Genomic DNA, 24,153 nt, shown 5'->3' with positions numbered 1-24,153 from the left:
ATTGAACCTCCCTCGTGTATATATATATATATATATATATATATATATAGCTTTATTTTGACTTATAGAATAATGCTCTGTGGTCAGTGGGCGCCATTTTTAGAACACCCGATATATATATATTTAAAAATGTAAACTATTCAGAGAGTAGTGTTCTATATTTTTTTCTTCTGGACGAGGAAAGATGCGTTTCGAATTGCAAGATCAAATTTGAATACAAAAACTATCAGCTTTGTGGACAACTTCATACATAAATTAGATGTAAACAGTACAGAGATATCACATTGAATTACAGTTAGAAACACAATAATCAAAATGTTTGTTTTAAGAGCAAAGTAATAAACTTTGAAAGACAGTAAAGAGGATTACGCACTAGAAGTTTCAATTTTGTCCGGTAGATGTGTGCTGCCACCTAACAGCGAGATTTTTAACTTCTACTTTTTTTTTCAATAATAGAAAATAGAATATGGACAACTACTGTTAAAATCACCGTTACCCTTCAAGATGTTAACGAATTGACCCCATTAACAAACTCGCCCTGATAATCGCTTTAGCTGTCTATTGCAAAAAAAATCAGAAATTCGCTTTCGTTCAACCGTTATGGTGTAAACTAACGGACGGACGTAAGTCATCGTTATCGGTTAAGATGTTAACGGATTGACTCCATTAGTGAACTCAGCTGAGAAAATAGCTCCAGCTGTCTACTACAGGAAACAATTCAAAAATTTGCTTTCGTTGAACCATTAGCGTGTGTACTATTGGACGTACGTACGTAAGCCACTGTTACCCGTTAAGATGTTAACGGATTGACTCTATTAATGAACTGAGCGGAGATAATTACTTTACCAGATTATTGCAAAAGAAAACAATTCAGAGAAAATCGCTTTCGTTCAAGAATTATCGCGTGGAGTAACGGACATACTAATATTACATTATTTTAAGCCTCACTTCGCGATCCTAATAAATCAGGATAAAAATAGTATCAGTGATGTCGTTGGTCTAAAGCCTGTAAGATTGAAATTTTAGGAACTCATTGTTTTCAATTTTCTTTTTTTGTAAGAAATAGAATTAAGTAGTGGATTAAAAGCTCTTAAAATTGACACATGTCACGTCGCTGAATGTAATAAAATTAAAAGATCTAAATGGTTTAATGTGTCTGTTAGAAAGGGGCTAGCTAAGCAACCAAGAAGGTTTACTGTTAGAAGGATATTATCTTTTTTTCTTAAGATTGTAATGCTTAACACTTAAAGTAATAAGGTTTTGAACATCTCACATCCATACCGTAATGTTTAAAATAAGATTTCGGTTATTAATAAAATAAGAATTGTTAGTGCTTAACTGTTTCTAATTGCAGGTATGTGAGGAGTGGTGAAATGGCAGAAAAAGCAATGGCAGCAGTAAGGTCCGGAGAACTGAAAATCATTCCAGAACATTTTAACAAGACGTGGTATTATTGGATGGAAAATATTAGGTAAGATTTCTTTACAGAGAATTTTTATTTTACTGTTTTTTTTATTAATTTGACTCTATGCTATGGTTTCTTTATATTTTCGGTTCATGGCGCAAGTATGTCTCGGTTCTTCCCGGCGTCCAAATAATAGCGGTGAACCCATACTATTAAAATTCAGTATTGAGTGCCATTTTGTAGTGCCTTCATAAGCTAGCTAGCACGCTCTTAAAGCAGTGCCAATGATGAACTGCTGAATAAACTTGACTCCAAATACAGGGTTTTCATAAAGTCTGTACGGATTTAATTTTCTTATAATTTTCATAAAAATGATCATAATGAAATCAAATAAAGTGCAAACGGTAGCGGAAGGATTAACTTTTTAGTTGGCAAGACTGTTAGATAAGCGGCAACTCTGAACACGTTGAGAGAGGGAGGGCAAGGCCAATTCTGGTGTGTCGAAAGTTCACCAAAGAGTTCAAAAAGCCGGCACCGACTGAGAGCGCAATCCGAAAGTGGCATGCTAAGTTTTTGGAGACAGGAAGCGTCCTGGACCGTCCTCGAAGTGGGAGGCCGCCAACATCGCCTGCAACAGTGAGCAGGGTAAGGGAAAGCATCATCAACAGCCCACAGAAGTCGATTCCTAGACGGTCCTATGCGAATGTGTGGACGTAAATGGCGCCCAGTTGGAGGTGTGGCGGTGAATGAACTGAGCTGGTGCAGATTACAGGTAAAAATTTAATCCTTCCGCTACCGTTTGCACTTTATTTGATTTCAATATGAGCATTTTTATGTAAATTATAAGCGAATTAAATCCGTCCATACTTTATGAAAACGCTGTACTCTTCTTCTGGGTACAACTTTGATTTAAAAATGCTGTTCTTTATAATATACGAGCGCGTGTAAAAAAGGCGCTATTATTTTTTACGCGAGGTCGACAGCACTGATAAAGTTGAGCATGCGCAGCGGCATGTTCTAGTATTCTGCGCTTACAACAGAGATAGAATCGTTCGAGTGGAGTTGCGTACGTGCGAGTAGCAATAAGGTGAAATGGCTGCCGTAGTACAAGTGAGATCTGCCATAGGATTTCTGAACGCCAAAGGACAGAATGCTGCTGACATCCATCGAGAATTGTGTACCATTTAGGAATCAACACTAATGAGTCCAGGGAAGATGAGGCAATGGTGTAGAGAGTTTCGGGAAAAGCGTTCAAATGTTCATGACTATGAGCGTGGCGGAAGACCTAGTGTTCAGACGGACGATCTAGTGAAATGCGTTAACGAGAAAGTGCGATCCAATCGCCTGTGCACAATAATGAAGTTGACAATGAGTTTCCAGAAGTGTTTGCGAAAACAATGCATCGAATTGTGATTGACAAGCTGGGTTATCACAAACTGTGTGCGAGGTGGGTGCCAAAAATGCTCACAGATGCTCACAAAGGGCAAAGAATGACAGCTGCACCTGATACTTTGGTCCCGTGGGGGAAGGATGGGGATGACCTCTTTTCTCACATAGTGATGGGGAATGAAACTTGGATATTATACGTCATTGGGAAGTCGAAGCAACAGTCAATGCAATGGTGGCGTTCTGGTTATCCTAAAGTGAAGAAATTCAAACAAACACATCAGTACACAAAATCATGGCAATTGTGTTCTGCAACCAATAAAAAGTGAGATTCTTGTGGAATTTTTGGAATCAAGACGAACAATTACAGCATATGTGTATTACCAAACACTAAATAATCTGCGACGTGCCATCCAAAATCGGCGGAGAGGAATGCTATGCTGTGGATTTTTTTCTGATCCATACTAATTCCTGACCACACATAGCTGCTCGTATTGTTGAGAGAATTCAGAGATTTCGATGGGAGCTATTCAGTCATCTCACTTACTGTCCGACCTTGCGCCTAGCGATTTAGTTATTTTTCTTCATCTGACAAAGTGGCTTGCATCGAAGCGTTTCAATGACAGTAAAGTGCACAAGACATCAGTTCTGAATTGAATACACTCTCAGGCGGCAGATTTTTACACACAGGGTATACGGAAGCTTGTGTCACACTAGCAGAAATGTCTGGAGGTTTAGGGTGACTACGTTGAAAAATAGCAAACTTACATGTTTGGATATCAATCATAATAAATTTCTTCTCGTTTTATTTTCTTGCTTTTTAAACAAGTATCGACTTTTTTGGGGGGGACATACGCTTCGTATATACACTTGTTATGCCAAATTTTGCTGACTGCTGACTGGTTTTAAACTGTATTAGCATCTTAAAACTGTCGGTAATATACTCTTAACCTTCTTTTCTTTTCTGCGGGCACTTCTGAATGAAGTTATTGGAGAAGAATTTGTAAAATGAAGATAACGGGAAGGCTATTGGCAGCATGCTGCTTACAGACATTACGTTCTGCCCAAGACTGCTCTATACAGGGCTAGGGTCGTACTCTGTCACGTGATCTCTGACGTATTCGTGACATTGAGTGTCGACAAGAAGCAAGCTAGGGAACCCGCAGAGCTTGCACAAGACATTTCCCGCGCCTATTGAAATATGGAGATTTTACCACCTTGTAAATTCTATGAAAAGAGGATAATAGCACAAAAATTTCGGATGAAGGAAACGAAATAGGAAAAAAATATAAATAATTCCCTAGTTTGGAGTACGTTAACTTTACAATATTCGCCTAGATCACCACATTTAGTTGCATTTTTATTATTAAAAATAAGATGCAAAATACTGGAGACGGGAATCACTTCCTTCCTTCAGCTATCTAAGCAATTCTGTTTGTATCTTGGCGACAGGGACATAGTCAGGGGATGGTCCATGGAGTGTAGATTCCCTCGAAAATTAAGGTGAAACGGAAAAATACTACCTATAAATATCATTTTTCACACTAACTCTAGAAGTTGCAACAGTCTACCCCCCTCCTGACACACACACAAATACCGAAATAAAGTAATTAACGGCATGAATGTCAAACGAGTAAATGAGAAGTAATTAACAGATCTCTAAAAAAGTAATTTGCGTAAGAAATTTGAATTGACTTGCTTTATTAAAAAAAAAAAAGAAAAGCATAAGGTTAAAAACTATCCTACTAAAAGTTTTTTTTTTTTTTTTTTTTTTTTTTGTGATAAATATAAAATGAAGAACTTACCCTCTCCTTCGATGCTATATCGATATGTTAAGCTTCATTGTGTGACTACTTCATTAACTTTTTCATTTTCTTTTGTTGAGCGTGACTTGGTGAACTAACATTGTTTATATGCCTAATCCTAATCTTATAAATCTTTCGATTATACTAAGAGGCACATGTGGTATCTTGCGCGATATCAATTCGGATAGGGTTTTCACAACTTTTGCCATTTGTCGAAATGATGTTGAATCATGAACCTTCAAAAATTCTCTGTTCATGAATACCACATCTTCATAAAATTTATTCGACGGGTGCACAAGACTACCTCTAGAGAGAAACGACAACCACGAAACTTTTCCATCTATTTTTGTCTTGTCCTCTGAGCATAATTCTGAATATTTTTTACCATCTTTGAAAGCTATATATCCAGCTATTTACAACAAACCTTCATTTGACGTGTTTATGTTCTCATCACTATTTTCCTCCAGCGTTTCGTGTATGTACAGAGTTCCTATGTGAAGCCCTTTATGTTCAATTGCATAATTACTAATTGAACATTCACTAGTTTTATGTTCGAGGTTTTCAACTATACTCTGTGATTCTTTCAATAGTGATACATGAAACTCGGAGGAAACATACTGGCTTCACTCATATTCAAATTTGAACTTACAGTGGAAACATTGCGACTTAAAATTAGTTTTCTTAATCGATACTTAACTTCAACTGGTGTAGGATGATCATACTATCCACCAGCAAAGCGCAGCTGCGAAAAGAAATTCTCCAAGCAGGCCTGGTTAAGTCTACTCGTTAATATATATTACATACCATATTTACTTTTGACATATTCGAATAAATATATTAAAGGTTTAATAGGTATATAGGTATTGCAATACCTTACTGAAATGACAAAATATTTTTGCTTCCTACTTTCTTATACTATGGTAAGATTTAGCATTTGTGACAAAATACTTGAGTAAATTAAAATCCAATCCAAAAATAAATTGGGATTGAATAGAATTACCAAAAGCACTTCTTGAGGGCTTTCTAAAATCGAAAGGTAGGCGCGAATTAAAAACATCAGCCAAAATGAACTTCGATGTTTCTTCCTTTGTATACACATACCGCACTGCCTTTGCAACACTTTCCGAAAAAAGTTCTGTTGCATATTTCACGCACTGTCTGTTCCATGAACGTTAGTATGAATGTCACGAAGTTTGGCTCATATTTTAATTTCATTACAGTCATATTTCGAAAGAGCTACAAATGGGAATTTTGAATTTCTCTCTCCTGATGGTGATACATAGCATTCATTTAAGAAATGATTCCATAATAACTTAATCATGTGAGAAATATCGGCAAAAAAGAATATATTTCTTTCGGTGTCGAAAGGATTGTGATATGACGTGTTATTCATTGTTATCTCTAATTCTTTCCAAATACGCCTATTTGATCCTCCAAGATCTGATACTGGAGCAACCACAGGATACCCTATTTCTTCTAGAGCTTGGACAATTGTGTCAAATAATGTTTTTGTAAACCTAATATCGAAATCAAAATATATTGGTTGCTTCCATTTACCCACTAATCCTCGAACCATCACCACTAACACCTGTTTAGAAGGTCCATATACAGTATCAGTCCGTTTGTCATAACGAGCTTTTTGGAGAATGTTCATTTCATCAAACGAGATCACACACAATTTTTCTGAAACAGATAGACTTTCACCTTTAGCCTTCAATATGCATATGACTTGCTTCAGAAGACCTGATTTACATTTTATCAGGGTTTGAAAAAACCCGGGTATTTTTGAAAAAACCTAACCCCCTGGGCCCTGTGGGTTTTTTCGGGTTTTATTGGGTTTTTCGGGTTTAATTGGGTTTTTTCGAAATATTTCAATCTCTTTGGGGTAAAAATGTTAAAATATGATTTACGTTTTATGAGTGTCATTGTCACAACTTGCAACAACTTTCTATTCACTGCTGTTTTGAAAAAATTGCCGCCATTTTGAAATTTTATATTGGATCGCCGAAAAAATCTATACAGCAAATTTAGAATGTCTTATGCTTCTACCCTCAAAATATTAACTTAAAAAGTCCGAAAATTGCACCTTGTAGCATGGATACCCGCTATTTTGAAAAATGGACGCCATTTTGAAATTGTATGCCGCCCTACAGCTAATTTAGTCTCTCGTGCTTCTACTTTGAAAATTTCAACTTGAAAGACCTAAAATTGCGCTTTGTAGCGTGGATATCAGCAGCGGCGCAAATTTGTCTTCAACATTGGGGAGACGGGTAAGACGGTATATATATATAATATGCGATGTACAAAATAATTATGAAGGCGAAAAACAATGCTGAGGATGATTACCCATGTCGGTCCCGGCGTCCCCCACAGGGAACATAAAATATGACGACATTATTATTGCTTTATAACTTTAATATCTGACTGGCAACATTGAAATTTGTTTACAAGGGATGATCCAAATATGATAATTCCCTGTAAACAGTTTTCAATGTTGCCAGTCTGATTTTAAAGTTGTAAAGCAATAATAATATCGTCATATTTTATGTCCCCTGTGTGGGACTCCGGGACAACATGGATAGGGGAGCAGAGTTGTCTTCAACATTGGGAGGCGGTCAGATTTGAAGCTTATTCTGGGAGGTATCAATTTCATCTCACTTTCCTTTGTGACAGTTGGACACAAATCATCACATTTCTTCCTAAAAGACACACTTCCAATTTGATTATTGAGGGGGACAGTTCCAAGATTTAGGGGATATGTCCTCATCATCCCCACGGGATTTTCGCCAGTGGATATCAGCTATTTTTTTTTTTTTTTTTAAAAAAAGCGCGCCATTTTGTAATTTTACGTTGGTATACTGCCACAAGCTAAACAGAAAATTTAAAGTGTCTCTGGTTTGTATCCTGAAAACTTAAAAGACCGAAAGTTGAACACTGTGTGGTTAAAGGCAGACAAACGAACAAATGTAGATCGAGTCATCCTAGGAGCCTCAGTGACGTTCGCCAAATATGAATACCAAATAGCTATATTAATTTAAAACAGAGAGATAATTCATCAAAATGTCTTAAATATTTTTCAACGTAAAATAAATGGTCTTATTGTTGAAGTTCACTTTCGATGCTTTGTGCATTCAATTACGGGAATTACCCGAGCACTTGTTGCAAGACCGTTCTTTTCCGAAAACTAATTTAAAACAATTAACAAACATAGGCCTATAATTCATATTTTATTAAAGTAAATGTTTCAAAATGTCATAAATGAAATTAAATATCTTCCAGCGTAAAATAAATAGTTTTATTGTTGAAGTATTCACTTTCGATGCTTTGTGGGTTCGATTGCGAGAATTTCCCGAACACTTCTTTCACGACGGGTTTTCCCTGAAAATGCAGCTTGCTTTACTGTACATCGAAGCTTCCATTAATACTGAAGTTTGAATGCAGCACTTGAAATAGTAAGCGTTACGTAGTCTTCGGAGCTCCGAGCATTAAGCTTCTTAATTTTGACAAGAATTTTTACGTTATTGCTAGTGTTGGTTCTACAGAATGCTTATTTGAAGGCTAGCAACAAATGACTGAACTTAACTGTTGTTGTTGGAAAACCAAATTTTACTGAATACTTTTGTTACCATCAAAGGTAAGAAATAATACTAATAGTTTTACTAATGTATTTACATATTTACTGTTAGTACCGGCACCTATGACCTTAAACCCGTCAGCGTATGAGGGATAACGTCCCTCGGCGGCGCCGAGTCAGGAAACACACTATTCACGGAAAGTATTTTCTAAAATATACAATCGCTTACTTTACTTCAAATAGGCTATAAGCATAATCTACACATTAATTTGTTCTACAATTATCTCAAGCTAAGGTGAGGTTTTTATTTATTTATTTATCTATTTATTCATTCATTCAGTGCATTTAGAGCTTTATAAAGGTCTTATGTTGAATATTGTTGTCTATCTTAACATGAAAGCATATAATTCGCCCAAAGAAAGTTTAAAATCTGATAAAAATAACTTTCAATGTGATCACCTTAGTGTACCAATAATACACTAACAAAAAAGTCAAAAACCCAGGTGGGTTTTAAGATGGGTTTTTTCAGGTGGGTCCAACCCGAAAAAACCCGGTGGGTTTTTTCGGGCTGGGCCCACTTGGGCAAACCCTGCATTTTATTGAACTAAACCAACGGCGAATGGTACTTACACTCGGCAGTGGGAAATGGCACTTTTCGCACAAGAACATGTATGTTTTCTTTGACAAAGTGCAAAGAGACAAACACATTGTCGTATGTTCTTGTTGCCACTTACTTCTCGTTTTGTGATTGAGTAGGCAATGAATTCGGCTATCAGTGAATGCCGTCTGTAAAATTCTTCGACCTTCACTCGCTACGAATCTGCGCTGCCTACTGGGATTTAATTTTTTACGCAAGTTCGAAATTTGAGCTTGATAAGCTCTGTTGAGCCTTTTTTCAGTTTCTAGTTGATTCTTTAAATTATTTAGCTGTACACGTAATTCATCGTTTTCTTTTACTAAGTTATTTTGGAGAACATTATCATATATATTATCACTCGGTACATTTTTACACTTCTTCTTAGGAGATGACGGTGATTCTTGTGGTATGCTCGCTATTTGTCGTTTCCTGACTCTTACCAACTGTCGATCACCTCGTTCTGATTTTTTGGGAGAAAAATTAGACGGTGAACTTATTTTGGGGACTGCATCTTGTTTAAGACGTTTTCTGGAAGGGAGGCCTAATAATTCATGTTCCAAGTCACGCTCATAATTATCACTACAAAAATGGGTAGAACAAATTCTACTGTTTTTGGGCTTAAAACTGTCTTTTCGTTTGCACCTCACTGTCCAACCGCAGAGACCGCAGAATTCTTTGGGAAACGATGAAAAAATGTCTTTATTGCAACTTCTGCTGTTGTTCGTACAAGTTGAAACAGCACATTCAGACGGCATTTTCTTTAGATATTAGACATGCACTCACTCACTCAGCATTAACACATCAATATATGATAATAATGAAAAAATACACACAACAAAACACAGCCCACAACACAATCACAAAACAAACTAATTTCTAACAGAAATGCTTCTCAAATTCTTATTTTCAGTCCACATGTTTCCCATTATTCTGTATTTGTGTATGTGTGTGTGTTTGTCCCTTTAGTTGTCGCCATGTGACGTCATAGTTTGACCACTGCTTTCATGGAGAAAAAAGAGGCGTGTCTGACCCTAGCCTTATATAGAGTAGTCTTGTGTTCTGCTTACCCTCTGCGGTGAACGGAGTGCTGTGGACCTTCAAATCGAAATCAGCATGCTGTCTACGAAAACCCTTAGACCTACCAAAACCGTTAGAGTGATATGGTGTGTAGTGGATGTTCTTAAGTGCGTTAGCATTATCGTATTTGATTCCCATACAAGTCTGGAGTTCCTTGGTCGCTGTATAGTACCGTACGCGTCTTTGATGTGGGACACCTGTTGGGGGAGCTCACTTGGTTTGGATTCCACGTTAAGCTGTATCTGCATGTTTCATATAGCTTCGGAGCTCAAATAAACCTTAAATTTCAATCCAGTCAACTTACACAGAGTCATTACTGTGAGAATTTCCAGAATATTCCGTAAAAGGTATGACCGATTTTTTGTTCTAAGAATGTTTTCAGCTAATGACTGTGGAAGCGGAATCGAACAGAATTCGTTTTGAATCGACTTAGAGACTGTGGTTCATGATATTAAATTAACTGCACTCATCTCTCTGTTTTACATACTTCGAAGGCAAAGGACAAAATTTGGAGCAGCCGATTTAGTCTAAAAGTCTTCATTTTAAACTAAAGAAGTTGAATTTATCGTATTGTAGATTATATTTGCAGCGACCCACATATTTTTCACAGGCATCATAGAGAAGTCTCTGTGCTTGAAGATTGGATAGTCTAGTTGGTTACTGTATTGTTTTTTTTTTTTTTTCTTTCGTAATGTAATTATGAATATTACCCATTGCAGACTTAGTGTCGGAAATTACGGGCAATCGACAATATCGAACAGCTATTCTCTCCCTTCTAGTCCGGGGGCACGGTGACTCAGTGCTAGAACGTTCACCTCTAGTGCGTGGGGTCCCTTCTTCGATCCCAGCTTGCGCCAAGTGGGCTTTGTGGTGGACAAACACTGTATTGGTGGATTTTCTCTGGGTTCTCCTGTTTCCTCTCACTTTATTCATGCCACCATTGCATTCATTTCTCATCATCGCCGTCTCCTTTAACCTAGCCGGCATAATCGTAGGACGTGAAACTGAAAGATATTTTATTTTTCCCTTTTAGTCCGTTAAGGCGAAGGATGAGCATCTTGTACGTTTATTTTTAAAATATACTAAAGAACTTCGTCTTCTTCATCTTTAATATTAATTTAAACTTAACGAAAATCATGCTCTATAAGCTCAGTATTTTTGCTGTGTAGTGTGTACTCTAAATATGTTGTTTTATTTTCCATTAAACATTAAGAGAAATAAGATGTTTTAAGAAGCAGTTAAGTATTATTGGCAAGAAAAGAAAGTATTAATTTATTCTGACTTACCTGCTGTTGTCTTTGCAGAGATTGGTGTATATCACGTCAGTTGTGGTGGGGACATAGGATTCCGGCATATTTTGTGACTGTTGATGACCCCGCATTTCAGGCAACATCGGTAGGTATCCAGAATTGGAATCATGTTGTGTGAGTTTGTAAATTATATTTAGATGCATTTATAAGCGAATGATTTTTGTGTTACATTACGAAGGTTTTTAATCTACAAAAGTGAATAAAACATTTTGTTACAGTGAGATAAAAATTTTATAGAAATGATATCGTTTGACTGGTAGAGCGTATGGAATTTATGCTTGAATATAACTACGTTACTTACTTATTCGTATTCCTTAATGTAGAATAAACTTTGCAATATTTTGATTATATACACGAGTAACCTTTAACGAAGATTAATGACGCTTAATAAAAATAATGGATTACTAGTTTAGAAACACAAGTTGGCAATAATGAACTGTAGTTGGAATCCAAATTGGTGTCTCCGGCTAAGCTGAAGGAGACTGTGATGATGGAAAATGAGTGAAACGGTGGAATGAAGAAAGTGGGAGGAAACGGGGGAACTCCGAGAAAACCCACGCACACGGTTTTGAGAAGGCGTAAGGTTACACGAGAATTACTGGCAGGAAATAATAATCTGCATTGACCGATTATGTCGGCTAGGCTAAAGGAGACTGTGATGTTAATGAAAAAGTTCACTTGGCGCGAGTTGAGATCGAACCAAGGACCCCATGCACCAGAGGTCAGCGCTCTACCACTGAGCCACCGCGCCCCTATGCTAATTATTTGGATTATTCTTTATATAAAAACGTAAAATTCTTCACTCTAAAAATATGTTACTTTGTTTATAAATTTGAAATGTCCACCGATACTGAAACAGTAAACAAGTGAAGATCTCAATATACAACATGTATTAAGCCTCATTAATCTTCGCTAAAGGTCACGTGCGTATGTAGCCGAAATATTGGTAAGTTTATTCTGCAGTAAGCAATACTTTAGTCATATTACAATACAAATAGGTGAATACTATTAATTATGTTTTATTTAATTAACTTTAGTCATGGAGTTTTACTCATTGAAAAGTGCATATGTGGGAAGCAATTTGTCAACTCATAAGTTTTAATTGTAAAATATGGCAGAAAATAACAAGCTGTTGTCACAGAGAAAAGAATCAGGCGTGATACACTTCAAATAACGATATTGTATGTTGATATCACAAAATTACCCTTACTTTGTGGCATATTCAATTTTGAATATCAATAGGTATATTTCGTAGCCAAAATTAATGTGATTTCAGTACATTAATAACAATGAATTATTATTTGATGCTTACAGAAGCATATCAGTCTGGAAGATATAAAATAGTGAGAAAAAATGCGATGTAAAATCTGGAATTACGAAGTTATAATCAGAGCTGTAGTCGAGGGTATACTGCAGTATACGTCGTATACCCTCTGTGTAATCTTAGTCATTAAAGTATACCTTCTGCTTCAAGGCGTATACGGTAGTACTTTTTTGTTTCGTTTATGTTCGTTTACTTATTTATTTAAAAGTGACTATCACTTTCTTTTCTATCCTCCTCTTATCCTCTGTTTAGGTATATCGATCATACGAGAAAATTTCTGCATTTTTCCCACTCTCCGATCATAAAAGAGATTAGGTAGATAGCAGGGTTGGGTGGTTTAAACCTTGGTTAAAAAAAAAAAAAAAAAAAAAAAAAAAAAATGCTTTAAATCGTGTGAACTTAATGGTGACGTTTCCACATATCAAACCATCCGCATTACGTTTATCTACTTTTCACCTTTTAATCGAGGGGTCCCGTGTTCAATTCTCGGTCGAACCACAACCAATCTTTCAAGTGTAAACCAAGTAGCGATTCGAGGTGTCCCTTTAAGCGAAAATCTTCTCTGTAATAACCTTGGTATTTCATAAGGATGTTAAGCCTAAACATGAGAAATGAAACCAAATTATATATTTCTACTTGAATGAATGCCTGTTGTTTTATAAAAAAAACCAAGCTTGCCTCTTATTGATAGAAATTGGCAAAATTTATCAACTGCCTACGTAGCTTCCAACATCAGCTTGGATTTGACTTTGTTTTAATTTTATTGAATGATATCTACATACCAAATTTGTAATTTAATACCTCAGTTTTAGCGTAATGATTATGATATGTTGACCTTAAAATTTTACATACAAATACATTTAAACTAATAACAGGATTTCCCAATGGCTAAGGCGGGAGTTTCCCGATTTATATATAATTCTACTTGTGTAACTGTTTATCTTTTTGTTCTTTTGAAATGACTCTTGATAATTATACCAATATTAACAAGTACGCCTATGTAAAGATCAGTACAACGTATTTTTATCAGGAGTTCTTCGTGAGTGACTCGGCAATCGCATTTGTAACCAATTAGTTTCGGTTTTGGGTCCCAATGGACAATTTCTCTTGGATGTAAGTCGAGAAGCGGTTTGGATTCCGCTTTAAGCTTATGTGACCCCTTCCAGCATAATCTTGTTGTTGCATAGTAACACCAAGGCGAAACAAATTAATTTCTGTCCATATATAATATAAATACATAGAGTAAATTATTTAAACCAAAAAACCCTGGTTTAAACAAAAAAACCGGGTTTAAACCAAAAAGAACTGGTTTTTTGGTTTTTTAAAAATAAAAACCATGATTTTTGCCAACCCTGGTAGATAGAATTCACGAAGAAATTAAATGTCTACTAAAAGCAGGGAATTCATGTTATTCGGTTCAAAATCTCTTCTTGTCGCGAATTCTGTCGTGGAACTTGAAGCTTAAAATATATAAAACGATTACCATGCCTGTTCTATATGGTTGCGAAACATGGTCGCTTACTCTGAGGGAAGAACGTAGTTTAAAAGTATTTGAGAAGAAGATCGTGAGAGGGATATTCGGACGTAAGAGGAACGGGAATGGGGAATGGCGGAAACCTCATAAGGAGGAACTGCATAATTTATATTGTTTACCAAACGTTGTTAGGATTATGAAGTCTAGAAGGCTTAGGTGGGCAGGTCATATAGCCAGAATGGAGAAAGTAGGAACACTTTCAAAGTCTTAACTGGAAGTCCAATCGGAAAACGACCATTAAGAAGACCTAGGCGCAGATGTGAGGACAGTATTAAGATTGATCTCACAGATATAGGAATGCAAAGTAGAAACTTGATCCAGTTGACTGAGGATAGGAGTCAATGGAGAGTTTTTGTAAACGCGGTATTGGACCTTCGGGTTTCATAGGCCGTAGAGTTAGTTAGTTAGTTAGGATTAAAACTTAGCGTCCTTTTCAGGATCGAGGCTATATGAGACGTAGACTTACAGCCCGAACCACATGAATTCCCGCACGGAATCGAACTTGGATCCTTTGCAACGAAGACGCGTACGCTAACCATATAGCAACAAGGCAGGGTCACAAAAGAAGGAGAGAGAGAGAGAGGGCGGGGAGGAAGTGAAAGAAAAATGAAAAGATTATGTGACCTCTGTCTCTGTCTCTCCAAGTTCATGTTTTGATCAGTGAATCAGCTATGAAAGTTGGTTTAATTGTGATAGTCGTATTTCAACCCTACTCCTCAACAAAATTTTCTTATTTCCTTCTGGTACATCGGGCGCAATTTTCTCTGTTCCTTCGCGCAGTGGGCATACCTAACCCACTTATGTTGTTAATGGAGTAATTTTTCTATGATTATAATCAAGAAAATGACATAAAATGTTTTTAGACTTTAAAATAGAAGCGCAGTTCTTACACTGTACATTATTACTGGAATTATTAATGCATGCGTTTTACGTTCCCATTTTTTAAAAGCCTATTGTCATGTTTTTTATGACCACCATAAATGTTCTGAAAATAGCATATACCGTGTGAAAATTTTAGGACTACAGCACTGGCTGTAGTTACTGTAGGTTTTTCATGAAATTGCTTAACTTCCTTTTGATATTTATATCTTTTGGAACAGAAATTAATTATGAGATATTTTTATTATTGCATCATTGATTTTTAAAGTATTTTTACAAATTGAATTATCAGATGACAGTTCCATTATAATATACTTGTTTTTGGAAATGCTCTGGTTGTTTGCAAACGTCTTGTCTTTATTACGAAACTATTTCCATTCCCTGCTTTTAGTAGGAAATGTTAAATCTGTCAGTATTTCGTTTGTGTAGTTACAAAAGTAAAGAGCAAGTTGAATCTGAACTTCCATATCGATATAAAATTAATTAGTTCTCGAGAATTTCTGTGGTTGTAAAATTTGAAATAACTGTTAGCAATGTGTTTTTATTTATTTATTTATTTATTGTATTCAGCCTGAAAGTGGAAATTATAATTAATGAATATTGCGCATGTTTAATTGAAATAAGGTTGTTAATAGGTTATTTTAGAAGTTGCACGATAGAAGTAAGAATTTATTGGTGCTGTTTGCTAATTAACTCAGTACGCTGCATTATTCAACAATTTTCAATCTGCATTTTGATATATTACCAAAGAAATTTAATTCGCTAATTGAACGTAAGTAACACATATTAATTATTATCACAGTACTGGCCAGAAAGTATTCCTGTAAAGATTAATAAAAATAAATAAATAAATCTTCAAAAGATCTATATTTCAAGCAAATTTATCGATTGCTCTTCTTCAGGGCGGTTTAAAGTTTAAACCATTTTACACAGCTGGCTGATCACATACTGAGGTATAGTACTTCAGTGCCAGTAAATCAATTAGAGTCTATCCGTTATTTGAGAAAGTGCTGCGATCCATAGACTTATGTAATCCTAGGAACATTTCTAAGTCAGTATTGTGATAAATCTAATCAGTTGGGATGGCTATTCTAATTCCAAGATCTCACTTGCAGTTTATTTGATTAAAATATGAACTGTGGCTCATAGCTGCACTTGTATGTTAACATATCCAGTAGATGCAAAATTTAAAAAATAAATTCGTTGAGTACGTTACATTACATTATTTTTACGTTATATTATTTTTAGTAACTACTTATGTGCATACTTAATAATAATAATAATAATAATAATAATAATAATAATAATAATAATAATAATAATAATAATAATAATAATAATAATAGGGTTTTCTCGGGGTTCTCCCGTTTCCTCCCACTCACTTCATTCCACCATTTCATTCATTTCTCATCACCACCGTCTCTTTTAGCCTAACCGGCATAACCGCGGGACGTAAAACTTAAAGATGTTATTTCATTTTCATTTCATAATTTAGGAATATTATTGCAAGGTAGTTGTATCTGTATTATTAATGATTGCTTAAGCACATGATATTGAAATACTGTAAAATATTACAGTTAGTTAACAAAATTGCAGATGGAGCATGCAGTTATTTTAAACTGATATACATAACAAATCCATATACGTGAAATTGTTGTTGTATACATAGGTTATAAATAAGCATTATACTACCTGCACTACTGAACGTAATTTATGAATTGATGCTTATGTGGTAAAGGTAATAGTGCGCTAAATAATTGAGAGAAAAACATTGACATATCTGAATAACCGACAGCATTGAACATTGGTGCATGAAAGTGATTATGTGTATGGTTAATAACACGTATTTATTGGAATGAACTAAAATATAATGGCAATTTACTCAACCGAGTGCTAATAATAACCTTGTAATACAGAAAGAATTGAGGAATGTGGCTAGAAAAAAAAATTACATGCAAACGGCTAGTATTGAAGTCGGTGGTTTAATATAAGTTTTTTTTTTTTTTTTTTCATCAAACTGGCTTACGAAAGTAGCGACAATTATTTTAAAAGTGAGCAGTCAGAGATCTACTTCGTATTGTATAGTCTCGAGTAAAGATAGGATAAAAATGTTTTACTATAGAGAATGGAGAAAATAAAAGACAAAATGATTCTGAGTACATCTCAAAAAAAATTGTCGTTAAGAATTACATCTGCGTTTTCTGTTACATATTTTGCTCCTTCCATATATTTCGGTCAAACAATTCTTTCTGTATCACTTTTGACGATAGCTTAAGGCAAAAGTAAGGGGAAGTCGACGCTAGTAGTTTGTAGTTCTAATCATTGGGTATTTTTATGTAATATCTCATTTCTTCCATGCCACGGCTGATGCAGGCGGAACAAGTTCGAAGAAGCCCCATTCAGGTAGGATTATTAACGTTAAAAAAAAAAGTGTACTAGCAAAAAGCTTTCCTGTAGAGCATGCTAAAGAATGCTGCATGTACGCCTGCTTGAAGCTCTTGCTATTCTTCTTCTGCTCCTTTTATGTAATAAATTTATATTTCTACTACACAGTGTTATTAAACTTACCTTCGTTTCATTGTATAGCTAATATTGTATATCATGTGACTTTAAGCTGTTGTATTTATCTTTGTTATTATGACGAACTTGTAGTGTAAATTAACGTATTTCTCTCTTTTACATTCAAATGTGTAGTTTATTTTATTTTATGTTGTGTATACTTCACTGTAATAGATAAAGTGACTCTCTACTATATGACTATAGGATGTGTTGTTATTATTATTGTGTGTGATTATTATTCATGAGTAACAAATGTTCGTAAAATTTTACTGTTCTATATTTTGTCAATATTTGTATGCTTAGCAATTTCACGTCCTCTTTGTGTAACAGGTCACTGTGAGCAAATCATTTATATATAAAACCCTTATTACACTATACTTAACCTCGTTGCTGACGCCCCTATTAAATTATAACTATTCATTCATTGCACTGTTGAAAGTGAGAACAAAAATGCTTTTTTTTTTTGGGGGGGGGGGATTTTATTGTATTACACTAGAATATGAGTGTCTTTCGAAACTGAATTGATTTTTTTTTTAAAGTATCGGTTTTATAAACTTCTATATTTGTTATAATTCTCTTCAGCTTTCTAACTATTTTATTTAATTATTTTTATTTACGTATTTTTTACTTTTGTAAAGAACTAAAACAATGAAAATTATGAAGACTTCGAAAATTACGTTTTTGCTTACATAATACAATGAAATTATTTAATACCGATGTATGTTCCCTTTGCTTTCTCGTGTTGCAGCCAAATAGTCGTAACACAAGGAAAGGGGGTCATTAACTTGCTTTCTCGTATGTTTGAGCTCCCGTGTAACTACGAGAAGCGTTCAATTAGCTATCTACTTGAGCATAATTATTTTCATTGTTGTCCCATTTGACTTCAACACACTTAGTCCAGTTCATCTTAACTAATCCAATACCATCGGAATAGAAGGAAACGTTTTGGTTGCCGAAATACTCCATTACATCTTTCTTGATAATTGTCGTCGTCCACACAGAAAATTTTTCAGATACCAAAACAGAAACGTTACCTGAAACTAGGTCTAGACTATCGGGGGGTTGATTAAACTCTATTATAAAGCCACATATCTTTGCGTGACTTGCGTGCAGGCCTGTTGTAATGGAGTATAAACAGCCGACAACTTCCTATGACGTTTCTGTTTGAGTCTCGCGTAAAGACATAATTGTGGAAGCACTGTATCTCCGTTTATTATTTTGTGTGTGTTGTGGATTCTATGAGAAGAATCTCAAGTAAAAAAAAAAAAAAAAAAAAAAAAAAAAAAAAAAAAAAAAAAACCCTCTTTAATTATTGTTGCACACGAAATTTCTGAGAGTTGGATACCTGTTGTGTTTAACTGCACGGACCCGTGTTTGGTTTCAAGACCATGATGTTGAACCTGTGTCTCCTATCCCATGATAATTCTCAAGTAGAAGTTTTCTCGGAGAATGTCTAAGTTCTGTTGGTATCACTGCTGGCAAAATGACTTTTGCTCAGGACTCAGAACTCGCGGCACCCATCTGGAATTTACCTCTGATGCAGCACCGTAACTTAGCACTTTTCCTTGGAAGGGGATGAGATGGGAGGCAGGCATCATTATTTGGACTGCTCTAGTAAAATATGAAGTTGGACCTCCCTAAGAAAATACGAAATTTGTGTCCCCTAGAAAAATATGAAATTTGGGGTCCCTTAGAGTAATTTGAAATCTTATTGAACAAATATTACTTCTACGGGCCTCAGTTGTTCTTTTAGTGAAGTAGGGCCCAGATTACATTTATTTAAACTTGGGAAAATATATTTTTTTCCAGACAATGGGACAGTAGCAACATCTTAAATTACTTTCAGTTCTTTTGAAAGTGATATGGTGGGTTCAGAAGTTAAACTGAGGGAAGAGTTTTGACTCAACTTAAACCTTTAAGAAATATATTATTTTTGGGGCCGCAGTAGTAGTCATTTTTCTTAAGTGGACTCAGATCGCATTTTCGTTTCATAGGGATTTTTTTTTCTTTTTTAAAGGTGGTAAACGTATTTCTTGCTTCATGTATATAGTCTTATACGTATCGTATTATAAAAATATTTTATCTTGAAGTGGGCTCGCTCGTGAGCGGGGAGCTTAAATAGAGGGACAGTCGCCTTTGCGCTCAAAGTTAGGCACTGCTTTGATGTCATCAAGACTATATATAAAGGTAACCAAGAAAGTTATGTCGCTTTTTGGGGAGGTCTGTATTCAGTTGGCCCTCACACCAGAGTTGAATACGAATAGGGATAAGGCGAAGGTCAGTTGTTGGTGTAGATATATTCAACATACTACCTGGTTGTGATAGTTCAGTTACACAGTAAACTTGCGCAAGAACAGAGTGAATATGAGACCTCCAGAGAGTGTCATGTGGGCTTGTATGCTGTACGAGTTCAAACTGGGGTCAAATGCCGCTGCAGCGGGGCGGAAGATATGTCAGGCCTTTGGTGAAAGTGTCGTGACTACGTGGATAGTGCAGTGTGGTTTAACAAGTTTAAGGAGGGTGACGAAACACTCGAATACGCATCACGTTCCGTAAGACCAACACATGTACAAAATGAAGATCTGCAGGCATCAATTGAGGTGAACAGTGGCCAGACATGTGGGGAACTGGGACTACAATTCAATGTGAGTGGAGAAACCATTCGGCAATACCTCCGTCAACTTGGGGAGCATTAAAAGTTGGATCGATGGATCCCACATGATTTGACTCCGGGCAAGAAGACAACGCGAGCAGACACCTGTGTTTCTATGCTGTCTCGTCTGAGGAAGGAGGCATTTCTGGACAGGGTGTTGACATGTAATAAGAAGTGGGTCCACGAAGCTCCACGGTGCCGTAATCATTGGTTAGCATCCCATGAACCGGTTCCAAAACAGTGGAAACTAGCACTGCACATGAAGAAGGTCCTCACATGTGTTTGGTGGACTACTCGCGGCCTCGTGCATCGAGAACTGCTACCAGCTGGTCAGAGCATAAGTGCAATTGTCTACTGTCAGCAGTTGAGCCAGAGAAGTGCTAAAGAAAAACTCAAAACTCTGGAGCCAGCACCTCTGAATCGCAAAGGGGTCCTCCTGTTACAGGACAACGCTAAGCCCCACGTGACTAGGATAACCCGGGACACCGTTCTACGCCTTGAATGGGAAACACTGTTGCATCCGCCCTACTCCCCGAATATTGCACCGTCCGATTATCACTTGTTCCATTCCGTGGACAATCACCTTAGAGAAGCCAGTTCAGATCCCTAGTAGAGATGCAAAATGCACTTGATACTTTCTTCGCTTCACGGCCCACCAAGTTCTACCGCGATGGAATCCATGGCCTTCCGGAATGTTGGCAGAAGGTCATTGATGCTGATGGGGACTATTTTTGATCTTCCAGGTACGTCTTAGGTGTCATATCGATGTTCGAAGGTGGTGGATGAAAAAGTGACAGACTTCCTTGGTTACTATTATAGATTATATTGTAAGAAATGCCAGGAGAAATACCCAATTTATGAACTATAAAACTAATCTTAACACGATGGTTTTGCTTTTTTTTTTTTTTTTTTTGACACATTTTCCTTTGAAGATGCCACAACAAGCACGACCCTGAACTTTCGTTATTTAAATTGTTTGGCTAAAAACTTCATTTGATAGTATGAAAGTGCATCATTATCATATAGAGCGCGCATCCGGTCGTGAGTTTCTTTAGGCTTTCTCCATTCTTTTGCGAGGACTTCTATCAGAAACATAAGCTCCATATTCTCACGACTTTGCACTCGCCATTCTTGCAATTCAAGCACTACGCTGACTGACTTATAACTGCGTCTGCTGCATACTAAGACATGTACCTGCCTACCTGCCTGCACGTGCATGCTCAGCTCTCCAGCAATGAAAAAGATACCGAGGTAGATAACTTTTAAAGACTCCTCGTAAGTAGTTCGCCTTGGGCGTGCAAGACCTATAATTCAATCCCTGGTAGGAAACATGGTCCAGACCCCAGGCTAAACTATAGTCCACATCTCATGTATCCTTGATGCTGAAAATAAATATTGAACTCAAAATAAAGAATATTTCTGGACTACAAAAATGTGGAAAACAATTATTTATTTTCTTAGCCTGTTGCTTTCACCAGGACACAGATGTCTCATAGAGTTATGGAAGGGTACTTTTGGGAGTTGCCTTTTTTTCTTTTTTTTTCTTCGATTATGCTTAATATTCGTATCTAAGTTCTATATGTTTTCTGCTAACAATAGTCTAGAAGACGATATTATCTATTCAGAGGTATTTACTGTATTTGAGAAAAACAGAAAATAAAAAGTAGTGAAAGGGTTGAATACAAGTCTACACGTAGCATACTTTCCAGATGCCTCGTGTTACTGATTAGTTTTGCACTATTACAAAGGCTGAAACAAATGGAGAAACGTATAGAGAAAGACTTGGTACAACGATCTATGACTTCCAAGATAACTGGACTGTTTTCTGTCATTATTTCTGGTTTTTAGTTAATCTTAATGTGAATAGGATTTAAAATTTTGCTGTGTCTTTGATTTTATTTCTTAATTTGTTATAGCAGCATCCATGTCATCTTATCTAAACTAGTAAATAGTTTAAGTATTCACTTGCTTGCTACATATATAATTTATTAGTAGTTTTTCCTCACGCTTTTTCTCCTGTAATAAACCTACATATTTTTTCAGTGTAACTGTTTGCATTGCTTTTAGTGTGTGAATTAGATAGCTATTTTGTTTTCATGAAGTCAGTAGTGCTGATTACGCAGCAAAATTTGGTTTTCATAGCCATAGAAGCTGAACGTTGCATGTGCTTCGTAGTGTTTAAGAAAGTACGCTACATAAGACTGCCTGTGATATGTATCAAAGTTTCGTTCAAATTCTCTTAAAATGCTTGAATGTACATATATTTAGGTTAGACTTTTTTTATCACGTAGTTCCATTAAAGTAGTTTATATTGGTTGTAGATTTCTTGTTTTTATATGCTTGTATGAAAAGATATGTGTGTGATAATTATATATATTGGAAGGGGAGTTATACAGCGTGTCCATAAAAATACTATCATATTTTAAAGTGGTATATTACGTCGCTTTGGATAATCGTATTTAAATGAAATTGATCACATTTGAAAGAAAAACTCCAATATTTTGTACTATACCTCATAGACATTGAATGTGGGCTTCAGAAGTTTCGATGCAGACATAAAGACAGCGATATTCCCATTCACGCCACACACGCTCCAACATATCTGATGGAATGGACTGCATGGCAGCACTGATACGAACATGCACTTCTTGCAGGATTTGAGGCAAAGGGGGTACACACACAATCCTTTACGTAACCCCATAAAAAAGAAGTATCATACCGACAAGTCAGGCAACCTCGGTGGCCACTTGTAGAAGACACTATCATCATTTCCGGCACGTCCAATCCATTCCCTGAAAGCCGCTCAGATGTTCTCAAACAGCGAAAGGAAGTAAAGTTACGTTAGCACATTAAGGCATAACAGTACAGAAACAAGAGCTTCCCAGGTGACCTTCAGCAGCAACAGCAAATTGCCTGCTAAATATCCAACAATGAACCCATATCGACTAATCACGAAGTAAACATGAGTGAATTTACTTTTTCTGTATTTGATCCCGTCCATTATTCACATTGTAATCCGTTGTTGAGATGCACAAAATATTTGAGATTTTCTTTCAAATATGACCAATTTCATTTAAATACGATTGTCCAAACCGACGTAATACCACTTTAAAGTATGAATGATAGTATTTTGATGAACACGGTGTAATTTTGTGACGGCGCTTAAAAAGAATAAAATCAAATTGAGTTGTTCTTTTAATGCTAGGAATATTATTAGTAAAAATTAAACTATTTTTACTTTTTAAAAATATATATATTCAAAGTTGTTAAATTTTCTTCAAAGTGGTTAATAGCGTAACTTCCATTTCTGTTGTGAAGAGATTCTGATTTGAACTCAGGACATACGAGCTCGTGGTGAACAATATTGCGCTTGCCAGTTTTCTCCGGATTGACTCATTATTTTTATTCTATCAATTCTTTTATCATCACTTGCTTAAGTTTCTGTAACAAGTACTGTAGATAAATTTTTATTAGCAAAATTTAAGATGAGAATTTATGTATAAACTTTGCTACCAAACTAAGCAACATATTCATTACATGTTTTGTCGCTACGCGATTAAATTTCATTTGCTTCCAGTTTCATGTGTTTCATTTGTCTATAGACATGTTTTGCAGGACGTCAAATTAAGTTCGTTTCATTTAAAATGTAGTAAAGAATGCGTCTGTCACACAATTGTTAGGCCGTAATGCAGATTCTTTATGTTTTATTTCATTTAATTTTAGTTCTGTCATTCACAGCTAGTTCTGCTATAAAGAGTTCTGGACACACACAATAATTTTTCTCCTGGTTATTCGAAAATGTCTTATCAGTGTAACTTGTATCTCTCATCTCCTAAGAGCTTAGAATACTTGAAGATTATCTTCTATTGCATTCGACAGATTTACTCATTTTCTGAAGCAACAAATCACTCTTGCAGGCAATCATATAAATATGCTTCTTACTTTCTTAGCTTCTTTTTTTTTTTTTTTCGCCGCAAATGTTGCATATTTATTGTAAGTAATATGACGCA

At 35.9% G+C, this 24,153-nt stretch overlaps 1 protein-coding gene across 2 annotated transcripts in view; it reads left to right on the top strand.

Moving 5' to 3' along the window:
• ValRS (Valyl-tRNA synthetase) overlaps nt 1-24,153 on the top strand; it is a 104,743-nt gene that overhangs the window by 22,463 nt on the left and 58,127 nt on the right. The window contains exons 9-11 of one of the 2 annotated variants that reach the window (XM_081764821.1): nt 1,355-1,471; nt 11,189-11,279; nt 17,305-17,334. In XM_081764821.1, coding sequence (XP_081620947.1) covers nt 1,355-1,471; nt 11,189-11,279; nt 17,305-17,334 — 238 coding nt within the window. The remainder of the gene's footprint in view (nt 1-1,354; nt 1,472-11,188; nt 11,280-17,304; nt 17,335-24,153) is intronic. The other variant, XM_081764823.1, reaches the window with a different exon arrangement.

Source organism: Thermobia domestica, chromosome 7 (assembly GCF_964235325.1).
Source record: "Thermobia domestica chromosome 7, izTheDome1.hap1.1, whole genome shotgun sequence".
Classification (NCBI taxonomy): Eukaryota; Metazoa; Arthropoda; class Insecta; order Zygentoma; family Lepismatidae; genus Thermobia; species Thermobia domestica.
The sequence above is the reverse complement of the archived record's forward strand: the minus strand, read 5'-3'. Positions and strand labels throughout refer to the sequence as shown.